The sequence below is a fragment of the Coregonus lavaretus genome (genome assembly GCF_964263955.1).
Source record: "Coregonus lavaretus genome assembly, chromosome: 25".
NCBI classification, from domain to species: domain Eukaryota; kingdom Metazoa; phylum Chordata; class Actinopteri; order Salmoniformes; family Salmonidae; genus Coregonus; species Coregonus lavaretus.
Genome location: NC_140012.1, coordinates 37,350,614 through 37,368,905, shown reverse-complemented (window position 1 = coordinate 37,368,905; position 18,292 = coordinate 37,350,614). Strand labels below are relative to the sequence as shown.

The following is an 18,292-nucleotide window of genomic DNA, read 5'->3' as shown; positions in this document are numbered from 1 at the left end:
ACTTTTATAATTAATATTTTGTCAAATAAAATGTGAAATAAAACTATTTTTGGTTATACTTTAAAGTTCCTTCCCAGAACAGTCAGCCGCTGTCCGGATTCCCACTAGTAGAAACGTGTAGTATGTCTCGGCCACGCGCGAGAAGCGCTCTGCAAACATTCCGCGCGCAGAGAATGGTGATGCTGGGAATACCATTAACCCAAACCACATAAAACACTGCACTGACCTGGGCGTTTGGCCTATCGGGGGTGTATTGGGCAACTTGGGTCTAAAATAAATTAGCGTTGGATTTGTCCAATACACCCTCCTTATGAACCTTCACTGATCTGAATTAATAATCTAAAGCCATGACTACATCGAACTCTATTCCACATCAAGTAAATTAGATGTAAAAAACAGATAAAAATACACCTTATGGAACAGCGGGGACTGTGAAGCAACACAAACATAGAAACATGCATACAAACACACGATAACACACGCACTATACACACATGTACACGTTGATTTTGTGTTATAGATATGTGGTAGTAGAGTAGAGGCCTGAGGGCACACACTTCATATGTTGTGAAATCTGTTATGAATGTACTGTAATGTTTTTCAAATGTATAACTGCCTTGATTTTGCTGGACCCCAGGAAGAGTAGCTGCTGCTTTGGCAGCAGCTAATGGGGATCCATAATATATACAAATACAAATCTAAATGTATGTTTTTTTTTAGGCACACACCTTGGCATTAAAGTCACAGTCTGTAGATTTTCTACAAATGAAATACAACACATTTATTTGCTCCTTTGTTTACATTTTGGTTGACCCACAGATTATATGGGTGGCCTGTATAGGTAGTCTATATAACATAGTCTATATAAAATAGCCTATATAAAGTAGTCTATATAAAGTAGTCTATATAAAGTAGCCTATATAAAGTACTCTATATAAAGTAGCCTATATAAAGTAGCCTATATAGTGTAGCCTATATAAAGTAGCCTATATAAAGTAGCCTATATATAGTAGCCTATATAAAGTAGCCAATATAAAGTAGCCTATATAAAGTAGTCTATATAAAGTAGTTTATGTAAAGTAGTCTATGTAAAGTAGTCTATGTAAAGTTGTCTATATAAAGTAGCCTATATAAAGTAGCCTATATAAAGTAGTCTATATAAAGTAGTCTATATAAAGTAGCCTATATTAAGTAGCCTATATTAAGTAGCCTATATAAAGTAGTCTATATAAAGTAGTCTATACAGTGGGGAGAACAAGTATTTGATACACTGCCGATTTGCAGGTTTTCCTACTTACAAAGCATGTAGAGGTCTGTAATTTTTATCATAGGTACACTTCAACTGTGAGAGACGGAATCTAAAACAAAAATCCAGAAAATCACATTGTATGATTTTTAAGTAATTAATTTGCATTTTATTGCATGACATAAGTATTTGATCACCTACCAACCAGTAAGAATTCCGTCTCTCACAGACCTGTTAGTTTTTCTTTAAGAAGCCCTCCTGTTCTCCACTCATTACCTGTATTAACTGCACCTGTTTGAACTCGTTACCTGTATAAAAGACACCTGTCCACACACTCAATCAAACAGACTCCAACCTCTCCACAATGGCCAAGACCAGAGAGCTGTGTAAGGACATCAGGGATAAAATTGTAGACCTGCACAAGGCTGGGATGGGCTACAGGACAATAGGTGAGAAGGCAACAACTGTTGGCGCAATTATTAGAAAATAGAAGAAGTTCAAGATGATTGTCAATCACCCTCGGTCTAGGGCTCCATGCAAGATCTCACCCTGTGGGGCATCAATGATCATGAGGAAGGTGAGGGATCAGCCCAGAACTACATGGCAGGACCTGGTCAATGACCTGAAGAGAGCTGGGACCACAGTCTCGAAGAAAACCATTAGTAACACATTACGCCGTCATGGATTAAAATTCTGCAGCGCACGCAAGGTCCCCCTGCTCAAGCCAGCGCATGTCCAGGCCTGTCTGAAGTTTGCCAATGACCATCTGGATGATCCAGAGGACGAATGGGAGAAGGTCATGTGGTCTGATGACAAAAAAATTGAGCGTTTTGGTCTAAACTCCACTCGCCGTGTTTGGAGGAAGAAGAAGGATGAGTACAACCCCAAGAACACCATCCCAACTGTGAAGCATGGAGGTGGAAACATCATTCTTTGGGGAAGCTTTTCTGCAAAGGGGACAGGATGACTGCACCGTATTGAGGGGAGGATGGATGGGGCCATGTATCGCAAGATCTTGGCCAACAACCTCCTTCCCTCAGTAAGAGCATTGAAGATGGGTCGTGGCTGGGTCTTCCAGCATGACAACGACCCGAAACACACAGCCAGGGCAACTAAGGAGTGGCTCCGTAAGAAGCATCTCAAGGTCCTGGAGTGGCCTAGCCAGTCTCCAGACCTGAACCCAATAAAAAATCTTTGGAGGGAGCTGAAAGTCCGTATTGCCCAGCGACAGCCCCGAAACCTGAAGGATCTGGAGAAGGTCTGTATGGAGGAGTGGGCCAAAATCCCTGCTGCAGTGTGTGCAAACCTGGTCAAGACCTACAGGAAACGTATGATCTCTGTAATTGCAAACAAAGGTTTCTGTACCAAATATTAAGTTCTGCTTTTCAGATGTATCAAATACTTATGTCATGCAATAAAATGCAAATTAATTACTTAAAAATCATACAATGTGATTTTCTGAAAATTACAGACCTCTACGTGCTTTGTAAGTAGGAAAACCTGCAAAATCGGCAGTGTATCAAATACTTGTTCTCCCCACTGTATAAGTTGGACCATTTCCATATGATGCTAGATTCCTTTTGTCTCTCTTTGTCTCTCTGCTGCATCCTATCGGGTCATTCTACAGAAACAATACATTATACTGTAATAAAAATGTATAACATAATATTTAAAGAAACAGACAAGTATGTGCCCCATCTCAGTATCCCATGGTAGCTTTCTGCAAGCAGATTTATTACAAAAAGGTTACAGTAATCCTTTCCACTCTAGCAAAATGAACCATACACTGACATGATGAATGCACTAAAGAATGTCTACTCAGGGCCCAGAGAGGCCCCTGTTCAAGGTAAAATGCCACACATTGCTGTAAATTGACCAAACAAAACAGAATTACCTGCAGGTGCTAAGGAAAGTTGGAGTATTTTAAAGCCTGGATATTGAGGGGTTTCTGAATGAACTTGCCTTCAACAGTTTTCTCAGTCAGAACATAATTATTTGCAGTGTTTACTATGTGGTAGGCTACATGTATATTGTATTGCCCTTTAAATGCATTTTGGCAGTATATCATTGCACTTTAAATAGATAATAGATCATTGGTGTCCCACAGGGTAGCGTGATGCACCGTCTGTCACACATATGTCAGCATACAGAAATTACAGTACATTCAGTAACTCTCTCAGAGCACAATGCTGTGCGTTACCATTCATTAGTGTGTAAAAGTGTTAGTTGACCATACAATGTACAGTCTTTTCCATGTTTTTTTTTTATTTCCTGTTTTTTTAACTTCTTCAGGTTTAGCGTCAATAAAATAAAATGATCATAATAATTTGACATTATTCACACAAAATAAAATACATTAAGACAAATACACAAATACACAAGGCCATTGACATTCCATTCTCACTTAAGATTAAACAATTTTTTCTCTCAACAGAATATTTAACATCTTCGCAACACTTAAAATAATCAACACATACGCCAGTCTTTAGTGTCAGTTCATGTGTCTCCAGTCTCCATACGTCTTGTGGAACCACGAGGGCCACTCTGGGCCGTAGTTGTCTCAAGGCCCCTGACTATCTCTTGGACGTCTTGGCCAGTTTGCTGGGGGTAGACCTCCTTTGAGGAGTGGGGATTTTGGTGGGCTTGCCTCCGTGCTGACGTGACGATGAGCGGGGTGTGGCCCGACTGGTGTCACCCACCATCTCTGACATGTCGGAGCACACCGATGCGATATCGGAGATGTCGAAGTCTGAAGCGTCACTTCCCCTCCGGCTGCTCCCTCGGCTACCTGCTTTACTTCCAGGTCGGCTGCCGGGTCGTCTCGATTCTGGGGGACAAAGGTTTCCGGTACGCTTATTGTCTGGTTACAGCAACTGGCAACTCTGATAGCAGAGCCGAAAAGCAAAGACGTTTAGCAGACAGAAAGCAGTCACTGCTTTTTCAAAAAGATGCACTACTCACCAAAGCCTATCGCCTGCCCCCGTGCTTTCATCACAGCAGCATTGATCAGGGTTCCCTGCTCTTCTCCCGACTGGAACCCTTTTCCTGACAAGTATCCAGGGAGCCGCAGTTTGCTTCCCTGTATCGGGGTGCTCTACAAAAGAGGCATTTTGCTGTTAAGAAACTAATAGCTACACAATGGGAAATCATAGAACAAGACAATACTATCTGCTGTGGTTAAATTGATTATCTACTATAGTACATTGACTCTTATTAACATTGGCCATTATTCTCTAACTAGCATGTTACGCAATGTGGTATTCTGATGAAATCGGATGAAATCCCAGGGACTTCCAATGTAAGGGGTTATTGTGTTGAATGAAAAGTGACATGTAATGTATGATGTTTCAGTAACAACCTAAACCTTTACAGCGGATTAACAGATAAACATTTCAACATGCAACACAGAACAGCAGTTCTTAGTTTGAGTTAGTTAGAGAAGGAAATAGACTGTTTTTTACAGTCAACAGAGAGAATGACTCATGTTCCACCACGATCACCAGTCAGTACTTTAAAGCATTAAAACTAAAAACCCAACTGAAATCGGCCTCTAATAGAAAAACGAATAAACAGCTTATGTGCTCCCTACACCTTCCCCTTGGCCCTAACACTTCAGTGCTAGTAGATCTGTAAGGTTTAAGCAAATATGGTGGAAGCTCCACCACTACACTATTTATACCTATGCAGAGATCCTTTAGATCTTCAAATATTGTGCAGTTAGGGTCAAGGGGGAGGGGTAGGGCTATCTAAGTAGTTATTATTGGGGCCTTTCTCTTTTACTCAGACACTATAGATTTCAGTTGGATGGTACACTCTTAGAAAAAAAGGTGCTATCTAGAACCTAAAAGGTTTCTTTGGCTGTCCCCATAAGAGAACCCTTTGAAGAATCCTTTTTGGTTCCAGGTAGAACCGTTTTGGGTTCCATGTAGAACCCACAGAGGGTTCTACCTGGAACCGAAAAGGGTTTTACCCGGAACCAAAAATGATTATCCTATGGGGACAGCCGAAGAACCCTTTCGGAACCCTTTTTTCTAAGAGTGTATAGTAGGAGTCAGTAGTTATTAGGTTCAGAGCTCTGGAGCGTTCCAGACCCTGTTGATTCACTATACCTCGGAGGATGAACCTTGGCTCTCAAAGGAGTCTGATGATTTAAGAGGAGTGGAGGGTTTGCTGTTTGTCAGCCAGGGTTTATCATAATTGCGGGTTATGTGTTGGGGAGTCTGGGGGAATAATGGCAAATCAAACACACAAACACAGGGATTCAGATGGAGAAATCAATTAAAAGGAGCAGAGGTAGACTAAATGAAGAGCTATGATATGACAAAACAAAGGAATGACCAAACTATAAAAAATAAAAATAAACATATGTAAACAACTAAAAATATATATATTTTCAACATAGATATGGTTGGGAGCATGTGGGGAATGGCAGACAAACCAACACACACGGTTTCTCTAGATACTTTTCAAATACAACTAGCTTCCTAAGGTCATCAACCACAAGTCATTATCCAATTTTGCTCTGTTGTCAGTCAAGTTATTAAATGTATTTGCTGTGGAAGAAGAAGTATGTAGTCAGAAGCTGCAGCTCCCAGACCGTGGACGTCTCTTACCTTGGGTGTGCTGGGCAAGGCTGGGTTATTATGCTGGCCCGGACAGCTATGGTTAGAGTTTGACCTGTTGGGAGAGGCAGCCCGTGATGACGGCCGCGACCTACGACCTCTATACCGGAAGCTGGCCATCACCTGAGTGGTGCCTTCTGGGAGAATGAACTTTTCTCGCAGCTCCATGTTTGTCCTTCCTTTGGCTGGGGGGTAAAATATGACAGCATACAGTAAGACATGAGGCATATGCATGTTTGTTGGTGTATGACTGATTGACTATGAGTATGGTGAACCTAATTCATTTCAGTGGAGTGAGTCAATGGATGATGAGTACCTGCTTTTGGAAAAAGCAGACCATTTGAAATGAATACAGGTTGTTTAAACTATTTGTGTTTGGAATATTGTGCAAATAACAGAGTTTGAATGAAGACAATACAGTTTCATATCACTTAGCCACATAGCGAACTCACTGAAAGCATACGGCCCCATTATAGTAAGTGTAGTGAAAAGGACGTTCCTTTAACCAATAGAGATTCATATGAACTTAATCTACAACGGACTGACTCTGCGCATACAAATCAATAAAGACAGCCACCCCCCCCCCCCACCAGCATAGCCCTTAGGTGGAAACAGTCAATTACTGGAAACCCAGTACGGAATTGCAAAAGAAAAGGTGCACAGAGCCACTGTTGCTACATGCTGAAGAGAGATGAGAGAGAGAGAGAGAGAGAGAGAGAAGAGAGAGAGAGAGAGAGAGAGAGAGAGAAGAGAGAGAGAGAGAGAGAGAGAGAGAGAGAGAGAGAGAGAGAGAGAGAGAGAGAGAGAGAGAGAGAGAGAGAGAGAGAGAGAGAGAGAGAGAGAGAGAGAGAGAAAGAGAACCAGTGAGAGAGAGAGAAAGAGAGAACCAGAGAGAGAGAGAAAGAGAGAGAGAGAGAGAACCAGAGAGAGAGAGAGAACCAGAGAGAGAGAGAACCAGAGAGAGAGAGAACCAGAGAGAACCAGAGAGAGAGAGAAAGAGAGAGAGAGAGAGAACCAGAGAGAGAGAGAAAGAGAGAGAGAGAGAACCAGTGAGAGAGAGAGAAAGAGAGAGAGAGAGAGAGCAAGAGAGAGAGAACCAGAGAGAGAGAGAAAGAGAGAGAGCCTGTGTTGGCCTGGAGGTCAGTAAGTAAGAAGCACTTCAGAAGCAGATGATGTGAATCAGCGATAACGACAGCATGCATGAAGACCCACAGACTGCTGGATGACAGGCGAGCGTGAGTGGAGTCACTTAATGGGAACGCCATTCACGAGGAGCACTACAACACACCCATAATGTACACACACCCACACTAACACCCCGAACACTCAGTGATGCAGACACATACCACTGGGGGGTTCATGGAGCAAGGTGAGAAAGTGTGAGATTTGTTGCCAACCTATAGGAGACTGAGTAATTGAAGAGTTTGATTCCGAGCGCAACATTTTACTCCCGTGGTGATGAACTGGAAAGGAAGGAGTAGGAAGCAGTAGGAAGGAATTTTTAGCAGGAAAATAGAAAAACACAGAAATAGAGAAACCTGACAGGCAGAGAGAGGACAACAAGCATTCATAACCAGCCATCCAAGAAGCATGACAGTAGGATCTGATATTGTAAGCAATACAGTAGCAACATACACCCAGACACACACTCAGACTTAGACTCGATACGCCACATTCAGCCTTATCCATCCAAGTCACATCATTTAATCGGAGCGATAGCTGTAACACAACATCACAACAAATCATATGGAAATAAATACTCAATCACCAGTAGCACCGTTATCTAAAAATGATACAGAAGTGACACACGAGAGACACCGAATCCAGTAATCTGCCTTCATTACAATGAATTCCATTTGATAACATTTCCTCTCCAGTGTTCTGCCTGGTATCTTACCTCGACACGGGTCATTCTTTACCAAGAACTCATCCAGAGCCATCCAGCCTCCACCCACGCGCACCATCACAGTGCTCCGCAGGATCCGCACCAGACGCAGCTGCTGGGAGTCTCCGAACTGCAGAGGGAGTAGGGAGGACAGAGAGGAAGATGAGGCCGGGAGTCACTGAGCGCTACTCTGCATCAACAACACTGGACAAGACTTGAAGCTGTGCAACACCAGAAACCAGCAGATGTGTTAGGAGGAAGAGTCTCCTTCTAGGAGTTGGTGCCTGATTGCCTGATTACATTGCTTGTTCTGACTGTAGAGTACAACGACTAGTTATCAACATGAAATGTGACTTCACTAAAATGGATTTCACTTCATCACTAGATGAGAGGTGACATCATTTGTCTTGGGTTTTCTGTCTGATTTCTTTCTTGTTGTTGTTCAGCTGAGCCCATTGATTGAGACACAAAAAAATAACATTGAGGTTTCATTCTCAAAGACACAAATGAACGGGTCAATCCAACTGGTTTTACCTTCTCTGATTGTATTAGTGCATTCATCATTGTCAACAACGTGGGATTGGTGTGTGACTTGTGAAATTGTGATACATTGATTTGTAATTGAGGTGAAATGGGTAAGACTTTACTTCATACCCCCTGTCAACAGGCTTATTGTAGCCTAGATACATCTTGTCATAATCATGATATAACAACTGGCATCTTGACATGACTGGTTAGGGCATCTGTTGTTAATATCAATGTTATGACAATGTTATGTATCCATTATGATTAAAGTTTGAAGTAAATGTAATAATTAGTCAGTGAATAATTTGTTACAAAGGGTTGCAATATTTTTTATGAATCTCTAATATTGGAATGTTTTCTAATTATTTTGTCTCATTTTCACCTGGGAATTCCTATACCAGGCTTTATCATATAAAGGCCATTAGACAGAAGAGAGGATCTTCCACCACTAGGGAGCACTATAGAGTTGTGGTCTATCCTTACCTTTTTGGGGATAATTTTTTTTTCTTCGAGAAGTATGGGATATTTGCATGTATCTTGCAAAGCTTTCAAACAAGCCTGACATGGAGGGTGAACAAACAGCCAAGCGTCATGAGGTGAGGTCACCCAGTTGGATATGGCCATGGGGTTAGCAGATTTGACAACACAACAATCATGGCCTCATGCTTTCCATCAAACATTATCACGTCATAGCAAATAAAACAAACGGTCAAAACAGACAAAATCTCCTGCAAACCAACAACGTGACAGTTGCACTTTCTATCAGTACAGTACAAACCACCATATTCATAGAGGATGCATTGACATTGATGCAGGAACCAATGCAGCTAAGCTTCAATGAGACACTGAGGGACAACATGGGGGATGGCATCTTTTCGTCTCTCTCTAGCCAACCACGGTGTAACAATCAAACATGACCACACACTGATGAGCCTCCAGTTAGGTGCCTATTGTAACAATCTCACTTGAATTCATCAAACTGTGATTCCCAGAATGATTGAATGCCACTGGTGAATTGTGTGATCAAGTACAGTAAAAGTGATGATTTGAACGAACTGATGAATAAAAAGAGTCACGAGAAGAATGGCCATTTACCAGAATACAGCTTTCCAAAACCGCAAGGTGTAGGTGGGGGGTTAGATTTTCACTGTCCCTGCTTGTTATAATCTCATGGTCATGTAAGCAGTGAACCAAACCAAACTGTCAAAAGAATTGTTTCAGTTGATTTTGAGTAATAAATTAATACAAACTGGTGCAGAAGACACACACAAAAATATATATGTACAGTGTATATGTTTCCCCCTATATACTAATTATCCTCAGCAACACCCCCCCATCACCGTTTTACATCCATCTTCAGAAAGCATATGGCCCATGAATTTGATATGAGTTATGTAGTATTGCAACATGCATTTCTTTGCACCTTAGAACTCAATGAATAAAAACAAGCAGGGTAATACCCTAACAATGGAAAGGTGTTTGCCTAGCTTTGAAAGCTGTCACACAAAGACATGTCAGCCATTATTTAGACAAATCATTCACAGGAAATAAAAGAGAAGCAACAGACAAGCACACATTAAAAGCTTTTATAAGTCCCAAACTGCCCAAGGGTTCAATTAATGCACATAGAGATAAAAAGATGGGTTTGGAATAGTATTGGGCTAGAAAACCTATTCTTTCTTATTTGAAATGCAAAAGCATTAATGAATAAGAGGGAATAATTGAATCAGCATTTTACTTAAAAGCATTATAACACTTGACTGCTTTAAATGCTGGTTTTTAGTTTTAGTAATGATCATAAGGTCGATCTTATTTCCTACCTATCTAAATAACAACGTTACTGCCACTAGGTTTACCTGCACAATCAACCAGTGCAGGTTACATTTACAAAGGTGCATTTATGACACTGTGGCCATTTAATTCTTGGCATGACCCAAAGGGGGATTATTTAATTCCACAGTCCTTCCTTTCAGGCTACTACTACGTCAATGGTCCTCCGCATGCACCATTCATAGGCACCAGTTGCTTTCCCACGCCAGCCAGCCAGACCCGATCCTATATCCCAACTACTTATGCCAGTGGAACTACGCACACAGCTATTGTTATTATCATAGACTAATAAACAACTAATCAAAAGTGAGCCTTTTCAGGATCGAGTGACTACAAAGGTCTGAAAGCATTATTGCTGTCCGCTGTAGTTACTTCTGAGTTCCATTCTGATGACATCATGGAAGACTCTTGGCAAAATGTTAATGTTAATTGGAAAAGAAACATGGTCAACAAAAAGGAGAGGAGGGGTTGATTAGGGCACAGCACCACATCATAGACAACAAAAAGGAGTAGGCCTGAGTCTGTCATATGTACCTGGTTTCCAAGGTAGAACTGGGCATGGGAGGAACAATGAAAAGATTCACATTAGTTTCTCACAGAGCAAACGTTTCACTATAAACCATACAAATTGGATAGGACATTATGTAAAACATTGAAGGTCATGTATTGGTGCTAGAAATATCCTCTTACCCTGTATTTGTTGGCACCAATTTGCTCAACTTGGAATCGTTTAGGACACTTGCATTTTGCCACTTGGCGTGTAACCTATAAAGAAAATACATTATTTAGACATTATTTACATTGAGGACAGGTAATAATGTACATATGGTCTGAGTTACAAGTCAACACATGTAGTACCTCATCTTCAATTTTGTCTGCATCTGTGAGGGGTTTGTATGCCTCTTTGTTGGGGTGAAGGGCAGCCACAAACTCGTAGTAGTCGATATAGCCGTCTCCATCCCGGTCAAATATGTCTGCCACCGCACTCATCTCCAGCCGACTGGTGGGGAATTCTGGGATGTAAAATAAAAAACAGCTGTAAGAATTCTCTGATTTCTGGGACACTTCTGGGACACACCAATGCCTTTTCACACTAGCGTACTGATCTGGGCCCAGATTCACAAAACACTTCTTACACAAAAACTTAAGAAGCTTCTTAAGAATAAAAAATAAGAAGTTCATAAGATAGTTCGTAAGTGCAATTCCTCAACAATATCTTAAGATTTAATGATTTTCTTACGAACTTCTCAAATATCGTCTTACAAATCTTCTTAAGATGTTTGTTGCTAGGCAACCGTTTTAGCTAGCTATCTAGCTAGCAATGGCAATCATGTTAGCATATTTCTTACTGAGATTACTGTTCTAAAACATGTTCTTGGGTTTAAAATAATCGATACTGAAACCTTCAGATGAAGTTTGTAAGTGAATTAAACATGTTCAATTGCTTCATGAGCTTTTTCTCTCACTGCCCTGAGTTTAAGACAAGGGTTTAGCTATCTTGGAATTAAGAACATTTCCAATAACTATATTTTCAAAAATCTAACTTCTTCTTAACTTTTCGCTTTAGGAGAAACATAAGAAATAGCACAAGAAAATGTCCAAGAACCTTTTTGAGGAATATTAACTTTGCTTAACTTTCTTCTTAAATCTATAGTTAAGGAAAAAATGGCAGTTAAGAAGACATTTCTTCTTAAGAAGGTTTTGTGAATCTGGGCCCTGAACCGTACTGTGCTGGCTCTGATATTTTCTTTTCACATTGTTCTTTCTAGCATACAGTGCCTTCATAAAGTATTCTTTTTTTTTCATAAAGTATTTTTTTTATTTAACCTTTATTTAACTAGGCAAGTCAGTTAAGAACAAATTCTTATTTACAATGACGGCCCCTTGACTTATTCCACATTTTGCGGTGTTACAGCCTGAATATAAAAAACGGATTAAATTGCTTTTTTTCTCTCACCCATCTACACACAATACAAGTTTAAGCGAGGGTGCAATGGATTATGATCATTGTAGTTAATTACCATGTTTTCTGCGCTAAACTACAATATGTAGAATATTGGCCATTGGATACTGTAACTCCCTACTACATAGGACAGTTCAGGCTTGATCTGATTTATCGCTACAGAAACTTCACATTGAGCTCACCAAAAAAAAACAGAACTAAATGGAATTCAAATAATTGAACCGACATCGGTCAATTAGTTGTTTAAAAAACATAAAAATTATAAAAATTCTGGTTAATCGCTCAGCACTAGTTAGTATTGTGGAGTAACTACAATATTGTTAATCCATCCTCAGTTCTCCTATCACAGCCATTCTGTAACTGTGTAACTGTTTTAAAGTCACCATTGGCCTCATGGTGAAATCCCTGAGCGGTTTCCTACCTCTCCGGCAACCGAGTTAGGAAGGAAGCCTGTATCTTTGTAGTGTCTGGGTGTATTGATACACCATCCAAAGTGCAATTAATAACTTCACCATGCTTTATTTGTACCCATCTACCAATAGGTGCCCTTCTTTGGGAGGCATTGGAAACCCTCCCTGGTCTAATCTGTGTTTGAAATTCACTGCTTGATTGAGGGACCTTACAAATAATTGTATGTGTGGGGTACAGAGATGAGGTAGTCATTCAAAAATCATGTTAAACACTATTATTGCCCAGAGAGTGAGTCCATGCAATTTATTATGTGACTTGTTAAGCAAATATTTACTCCTGAACCTATTTAGGCTTGCCATAACAAAGGGGTTGAATACTTATTGACTCAGCTTTTCATTTTTAATTATTTGTAAAAATGTCTAAAAACATAATTCCACTGTGACATTATGGGGTATTGTGTGTAGGCCAGCGACACAAAATCTAAATTGTATAAATGTTTTATTCAGACTGTAACTGAAACTGGAAAAAGTCAAAGGGTGTGAATACTTTCTGAAGGCACTGTAGTTACAACATCTATGGTGAATGTGTAACCAGGCCAGCCCAGTACGGTTCAGCTCGGCATGGCTCTGTAATGTGAAGTGTATACAGATATAGGATCTTAATTTAATCACCCTGATGTTGCAGGAAATCTCCTGCACAGCGGGAAATGCAAACACAGTATATTCAAGGTTTAAAAAGGCTTCTAAAGTTGGTCATTTCCACATTAAAATGTCAGACTTGATTTTCCCTAGCTAAAAATGTATCAACCCCTACAGAAATGTCCATTAATTATAAACATTTAGGTAATGACATCATAATGTATCTGTATTGTGTATCTATCTTTATTTGATTTTCATGTTTCCCCCACAGCTCCCTCTGCTGGTATCTCTCGATTGGGCCAATACTGACTGTGAATTGATAATGATGCCCACCCGTGATGTCTGGTTGTCATGACATTCATTGCCATTGCCTTGCTCGCTGAAGAAGGGCTCATACCCCAAACGTTTGTGCGGCAATAGAAATATGTCAATGTAAGTTTTTTTACCGGAGTGCTGTCCTATTTCTGTTCTTTGCATTAATTATAATCAACACAGTAATTCCCATTTCCTGTTGCTGCAGGAATTATTTTCCTGCTGTGAGAAACTGGTCAAATTAAGATCCTACACCTGTAAGTCAACAGAACTGAGACTTACTGGAGGAGAGGATGCCCTCTATAAACTCCTGCTGGTGATCCTTCTATCCTGGTAATGTGAAGAGGGTATAGGTCTTAACAGAAATATGACTTACTGGAGGACAGGATTCCTTCTATGAATTCCTGTCTGGTGACCTTTCCATCCTGATCCTTGTCAATGCGTCTGAAGAAGTCCATGACACGTGACTTCTTATGGTTCATCCATCGCATGTAGCGTTTCCGCCACACATCAAAGTCAAAGTTGGCAAATTCCTTCAACTGAAAGAAAATCAACCACTATACATTATACACCATGATATACATTGTATTGAGCATATTGATAGTATGGACATTAACAAGCTAGCTAATTAGCGTAATACTTTGGTGATGGCCTGCCATATTATTTTCAACATCTCTAAAAGGTCATTCCTGAATGTCTCCATGAAGCAAATAAAGTAATTAACATGAAGCTAACAGAGGTTTAAATGATCTACCTCCTCAAGTCTGTCCATGGCATCATTGAGTTTCCTCCTCCTGTCCAGGGCCAGTAACCACACCTGCTGCCACTTGCTGACCAACAGGTTGACCCTGGGGTTCTTGGTCTCTATGGGAGGCTGTGAAGATGATGGGTACATGGCTTGTGTGGGAGAACGCTTTCCTGCAGGTGAAAAATAACCTGTTTAGTGATACCGCTTTTCCATTGTATAACTTTTGTCCCATACCAGAAATAACATAAGAATTGTATCATTTTGGGGACATAACACACAGAGAGCATAGGAGGTAGTGTATGTATGAGGATGATTTGTCATGGTGCAGGCAGCGCCTCAGAGCAGGGCCAGATGGCTGAGTTCAGGGCCTTTAAGGGGGTCCTGGTAGGGGTACGTACTTCCACCTCTTCCTTTCTCCAGGACAGGGATTTGGGACTGGCTGGCAGGCTCACTCCCGACCGCAGCCTTTCTCTTGTGTGTCTTTGTGATCTTGTCAACATCTGGTTGCTTCCTGGTCATTTCCTCCATGAATGTCTGCAGTGCCACCCAGAAACGACATATTTTTCAGTTTGTACTGTATACTGTATTCACTTCAATGGCAGTGTACTGCATGCACTGTACACATACAGTAACACATGTTATTAGACAGAGTGAGCTTTTCTACCTAGAACAGCATCTTCTAATAACATTTCTAGTACGACTAGCCTAGTAGTGAACAGCATTGAAATTGCATGCATGTTTGGTCAACCAAGCACCAAGTAATACACAAAACCCTTTACATACTTTAATAAAGAAGGATAACACTGTCAAGCTCCTGGTCATACGCTACCTGGTGCTCAGCGATGAGGGCTTTGACCTCGTCTATCTCTTGAGGCAGGACCTCCTTATCCTTGTCGTTGAGTGTGGTCTCAGCCCACTGCAGCCAGCCCAGCAGACCCTCCAGCAGCTCCTTAGTGGCCAGCAGATCACTGAGGGCCATGGCCAGGCGCTGCTGGTGCTGCCGCGCCCACGCCTGAACCTAATATGGCGAAAGATGAATAATACATTTAATAGGCCTACATCTGGTCATTTAGCAGATGCTTTTATCCAAAGCGATTCACAATTGAAAGTGATACATGTTCAGTAATATGTGGTCCATGCTGATTCAAGACCACAACTCCAGTGTTGCCAGCGCCATGCTCAAACCCACTGAGACATTGGAACGACCTAGTGCTAAGTAGAACCATGGAGGGTTCTTCGGTTTGTCCCCATAGGGGAACCCTTTTTGGTGCTATGTAGAACCCTTTGCAGAGGGTTCTACCTAGAACCCTCTATGAACGGTTCTACCAGCCTTATTAGCCTTTAAAATTAAACTCTTCATGACAATACATTACATATACACTACATGACCAAAAGTATATGGACACCTGCTCGTCGAACATCTCATTCCAAAATAATGGGAATTAATATGGAGTTGGTCCCCCCTTGGCATTCCAATTCATCCCGATAGGGTTGAGGTCAGGGCTCTGTGCAGGCCAGTCAAGTTCTTCCACACCGATCTCGACAAACCATTTTTGTATGGACCTCGCTTTGTGCATGGGAGTGTAGTCATGCTGAAACAGGAAAGAGCCTTCCCCAAACAGTTGCCACAAAGTTGGAAGCACAGAATCGTCTACAGTCGTGGTGAAAAGTTTTGAGAATGACACAAATATTAATTTTCACAAAGTCTGCTGCCTCAGTTTTTATGATGGCAGTTTGCATATACTCCAGAATTTTATGAAGAGTGATCAGATGAATTGCAATTAATTGCAAAGTCCCTCTTTGCCATGAAAATGAACTTAATTCCCCAAAAAACATTTATACTGCATTTCAGCCCTGCCACAAAAGGACCAGCTGACATCATGTCAGTGATTCTCTCGTTAACACAGGTGAGAGTGTTGACGAGGACAAGGCTGGAGATCACTCTGTCATACTGATTGAGTTAGAATAACAGACTGGAAACTTTAAAAGGAGGGTGGTGTTTGAAATCATTGTTCTTCCTCTGTTAACCATGGTTACCTGCAAGGAAACACGTGCCGTCATCATTGCTTTGCACAAAAAGGGCTTCACAGGCAAGGATATCGCTGCTAGTAAGATTGCACCTAAATCAACCATTTATCGGATCATCAAGAACTTCAAGGAGAGAGGTTCAATTGTTGTGAAGAAGGCTTCAGGGCACCCAAGAAAGTCCAGCAAGTGCCAGGACAGTCTCCTAAAGTTGATTCAGCTGCGGGATCGGGGCAACATCAGAGCAGAGCTTGCTCAGGAATGGCAGCAGGCAGGTGTGAGTGCATCTGCACGCACAGTGAGGCAAAGACTTTTGGAGGATGGCCTGGTGTCAAGAAGGGCAGCGAGGAAGCCACTTCTCTCCAGGAAAAACATCAGGGACAGACTGATATTCTGCAAAAGGTACAGGGATTGGACTGCTGAGGACTGGGGTAAAGTCATTTTCTCTGATGAATCCCCTTTCCGATTGTTTGGGGCATCCGGAAAAAAGCTTGTCCGGAGAAGACAAGGTGAGCGCTACCATCAGTCCTGTGTCATGCCAACAGTAAAGCATCCTGAGACCATTCATGTGTGGGGTTGCTTCTCAGCCAAGGGAGTGGGCTCACTCACAATTTTGCCTAAGAACACAGCCATGAATAAAGAATGGTACCAACACATCCTCCGAGGGCAACCTCTCCCAACCATCCAAGAACAGTTTGGTGACGAACGATGCCTTTTCCAGCATGATGGAGCACCTTGCCATAAGGCAAAAGTGATATCGACATTTTGGGTCCATGGCCAGGAAACTCCCCAGACCTTAATCCCATTGAGAACTTGTGGTCAATCCTCAAGAGGCGGGTGGACAAACAAAAACCCACAAATTCTGACAAACTCCAAGCATTGAATATGCAAGAATGGGCTGCCATCAGTCAGGATGTGGCCCAGAAGTTAATTGACAGCATGCCAGGGCGGATAGCAGAGGTCTTGAAAAAGAAGGGCCAACACTGCAAATATTGACTCTTTGCATAAACTTAATGTAATTGTCAATAAAAGCCTTTGACACTTATGGAATGCTTGTAATTATACTTCAGTATACCATAGTAACATCTGACAAAAATATCTAAAAACACTGAAGCAGCAAACTTTGTGAAGACCAATACTTGTGTCATTCTGAAAACTTTGACTACGACTGTAGAATGTCATTATATGCTGTGGCGTTAAGGTTTCCCTTCACTGGAACTTAGGGGCCTAGCCCAAACCATGAAAAACAGCCCCACACCATTATTCCTCCTCCACCAAACTTGACAGTTGGCACTATGCATTAGGACAGGTAGGGTACTCCTGGCATCCGCCAAACCCAGATTCGTCTGTCGGACTGCCAGATGGTGAAGAGTGATTCACCACTCCAGAGAACGCGTTTCCACTGCTCCAGAGTCCAATGGCGGCGAGCTTTACACCACTCCAGCCAACACTTGGCATTGTGCATGGCGACCTTAGGCTTGTGTGCGGCTGCTTGGCCATGGAAACCCATTTCATAAAGCTCCCGACGAACAGTTATTGTGCTGACGTTGCTTCCAGAGGCAGTTTGGAACTCAGTAGTGAGTTTTGCAACCGAGGATAGACTATTTTTATGCCCTACACACTTCAGCACTCGGCGGTCCTGTTCTGTGAGCTTGTTGCTCCTAGACGGTTCCAATTCACAATAACAGCACTTACAGTTGACCGGGGCAGCTCCAGCAGGGCAGAAATGTGTGGAACTGACGTGTTGGAAAGGTGCCATCCTATGACGGTGCCACGTTGAAAGTCACTGAGCTGTTCAGTAAGGCCATTCTACTGCCAATGTTTATCTATGGAGATTGCATGGCAGTGTGCTCGATTTTATACACCTGTCACCAATGGGTGTGGCTGAAATAGCCAAATCCACTAATTTGAAGGGGTATCCACATACTTTTGTACATACAGTACCAGTCAAAAGTTTGAACACCTACTCATTCAAGGGTTTTTCTTTTTTTTACTATTTTCTACATTGTAGAATAATAGTGAAGACATCAAAACTATGAAATAACACATATGGAATCATGTAGTAACAAAACAATTTTAAACAAATC

The 18,292-nt window shown here is 41.5% G+C and overlaps 1 protein-coding gene across 4 annotated transcripts in view; it reads right to left on the bottom strand.

Moving 5' to 3' along the window:
• Nucleotides 1-2,943: 2,943 nt before the first annotated feature.
• LOC311100987 (dystonin-like) overlaps nt 2,944-18,292 on the bottom strand; it is a gene marked incomplete at its 3' end in the record, with an annotated part of 186,503 nt that continues 171,154 nt past the window's right edge. For 3 of the 4 annotated variants that reach the window (XM_084141993.1, XM_084141990.1, XM_084141991.1), the window contains 12 exons: nt 15,010-15,198; nt 14,579-14,714; nt 14,187-14,350; nt 13,809-13,971; nt 10,967-11,121; nt 10,799-10,873; nt 10,643-10,660; nt 7,766-7,883; nt 5,860-6,053; nt 5,356-5,466; nt 4,208-4,340; nt 2,944-4,073 (listed from right to left, as the gene is read on the bottom strand). In XM_084141993.1, the coding sequence (XP_083998119.1) occupies nt 3,820-4,073; nt 4,208-4,340; nt 5,356-5,466; nt 5,860-6,053; nt 7,766-7,883; nt 10,643-10,660; nt 10,799-10,873; nt 10,967-11,121; nt 13,809-13,971; nt 14,187-14,350; nt 14,579-14,714; nt 15,010-15,198 (1,710 nt within the window). The remainder of the gene's footprint in view (nt 4,074-4,207; nt 4,341-5,355; nt 5,467-5,859; nt 6,054-7,765; nt 7,884-10,642; nt 10,661-10,798; nt 10,874-10,966; nt 11,122-13,808; nt 13,972-14,186; nt 14,351-14,578; nt 14,715-15,009; nt 15,199-18,292) is intronic. The other variant, XM_084141992.1, reaches the window with a different exon arrangement.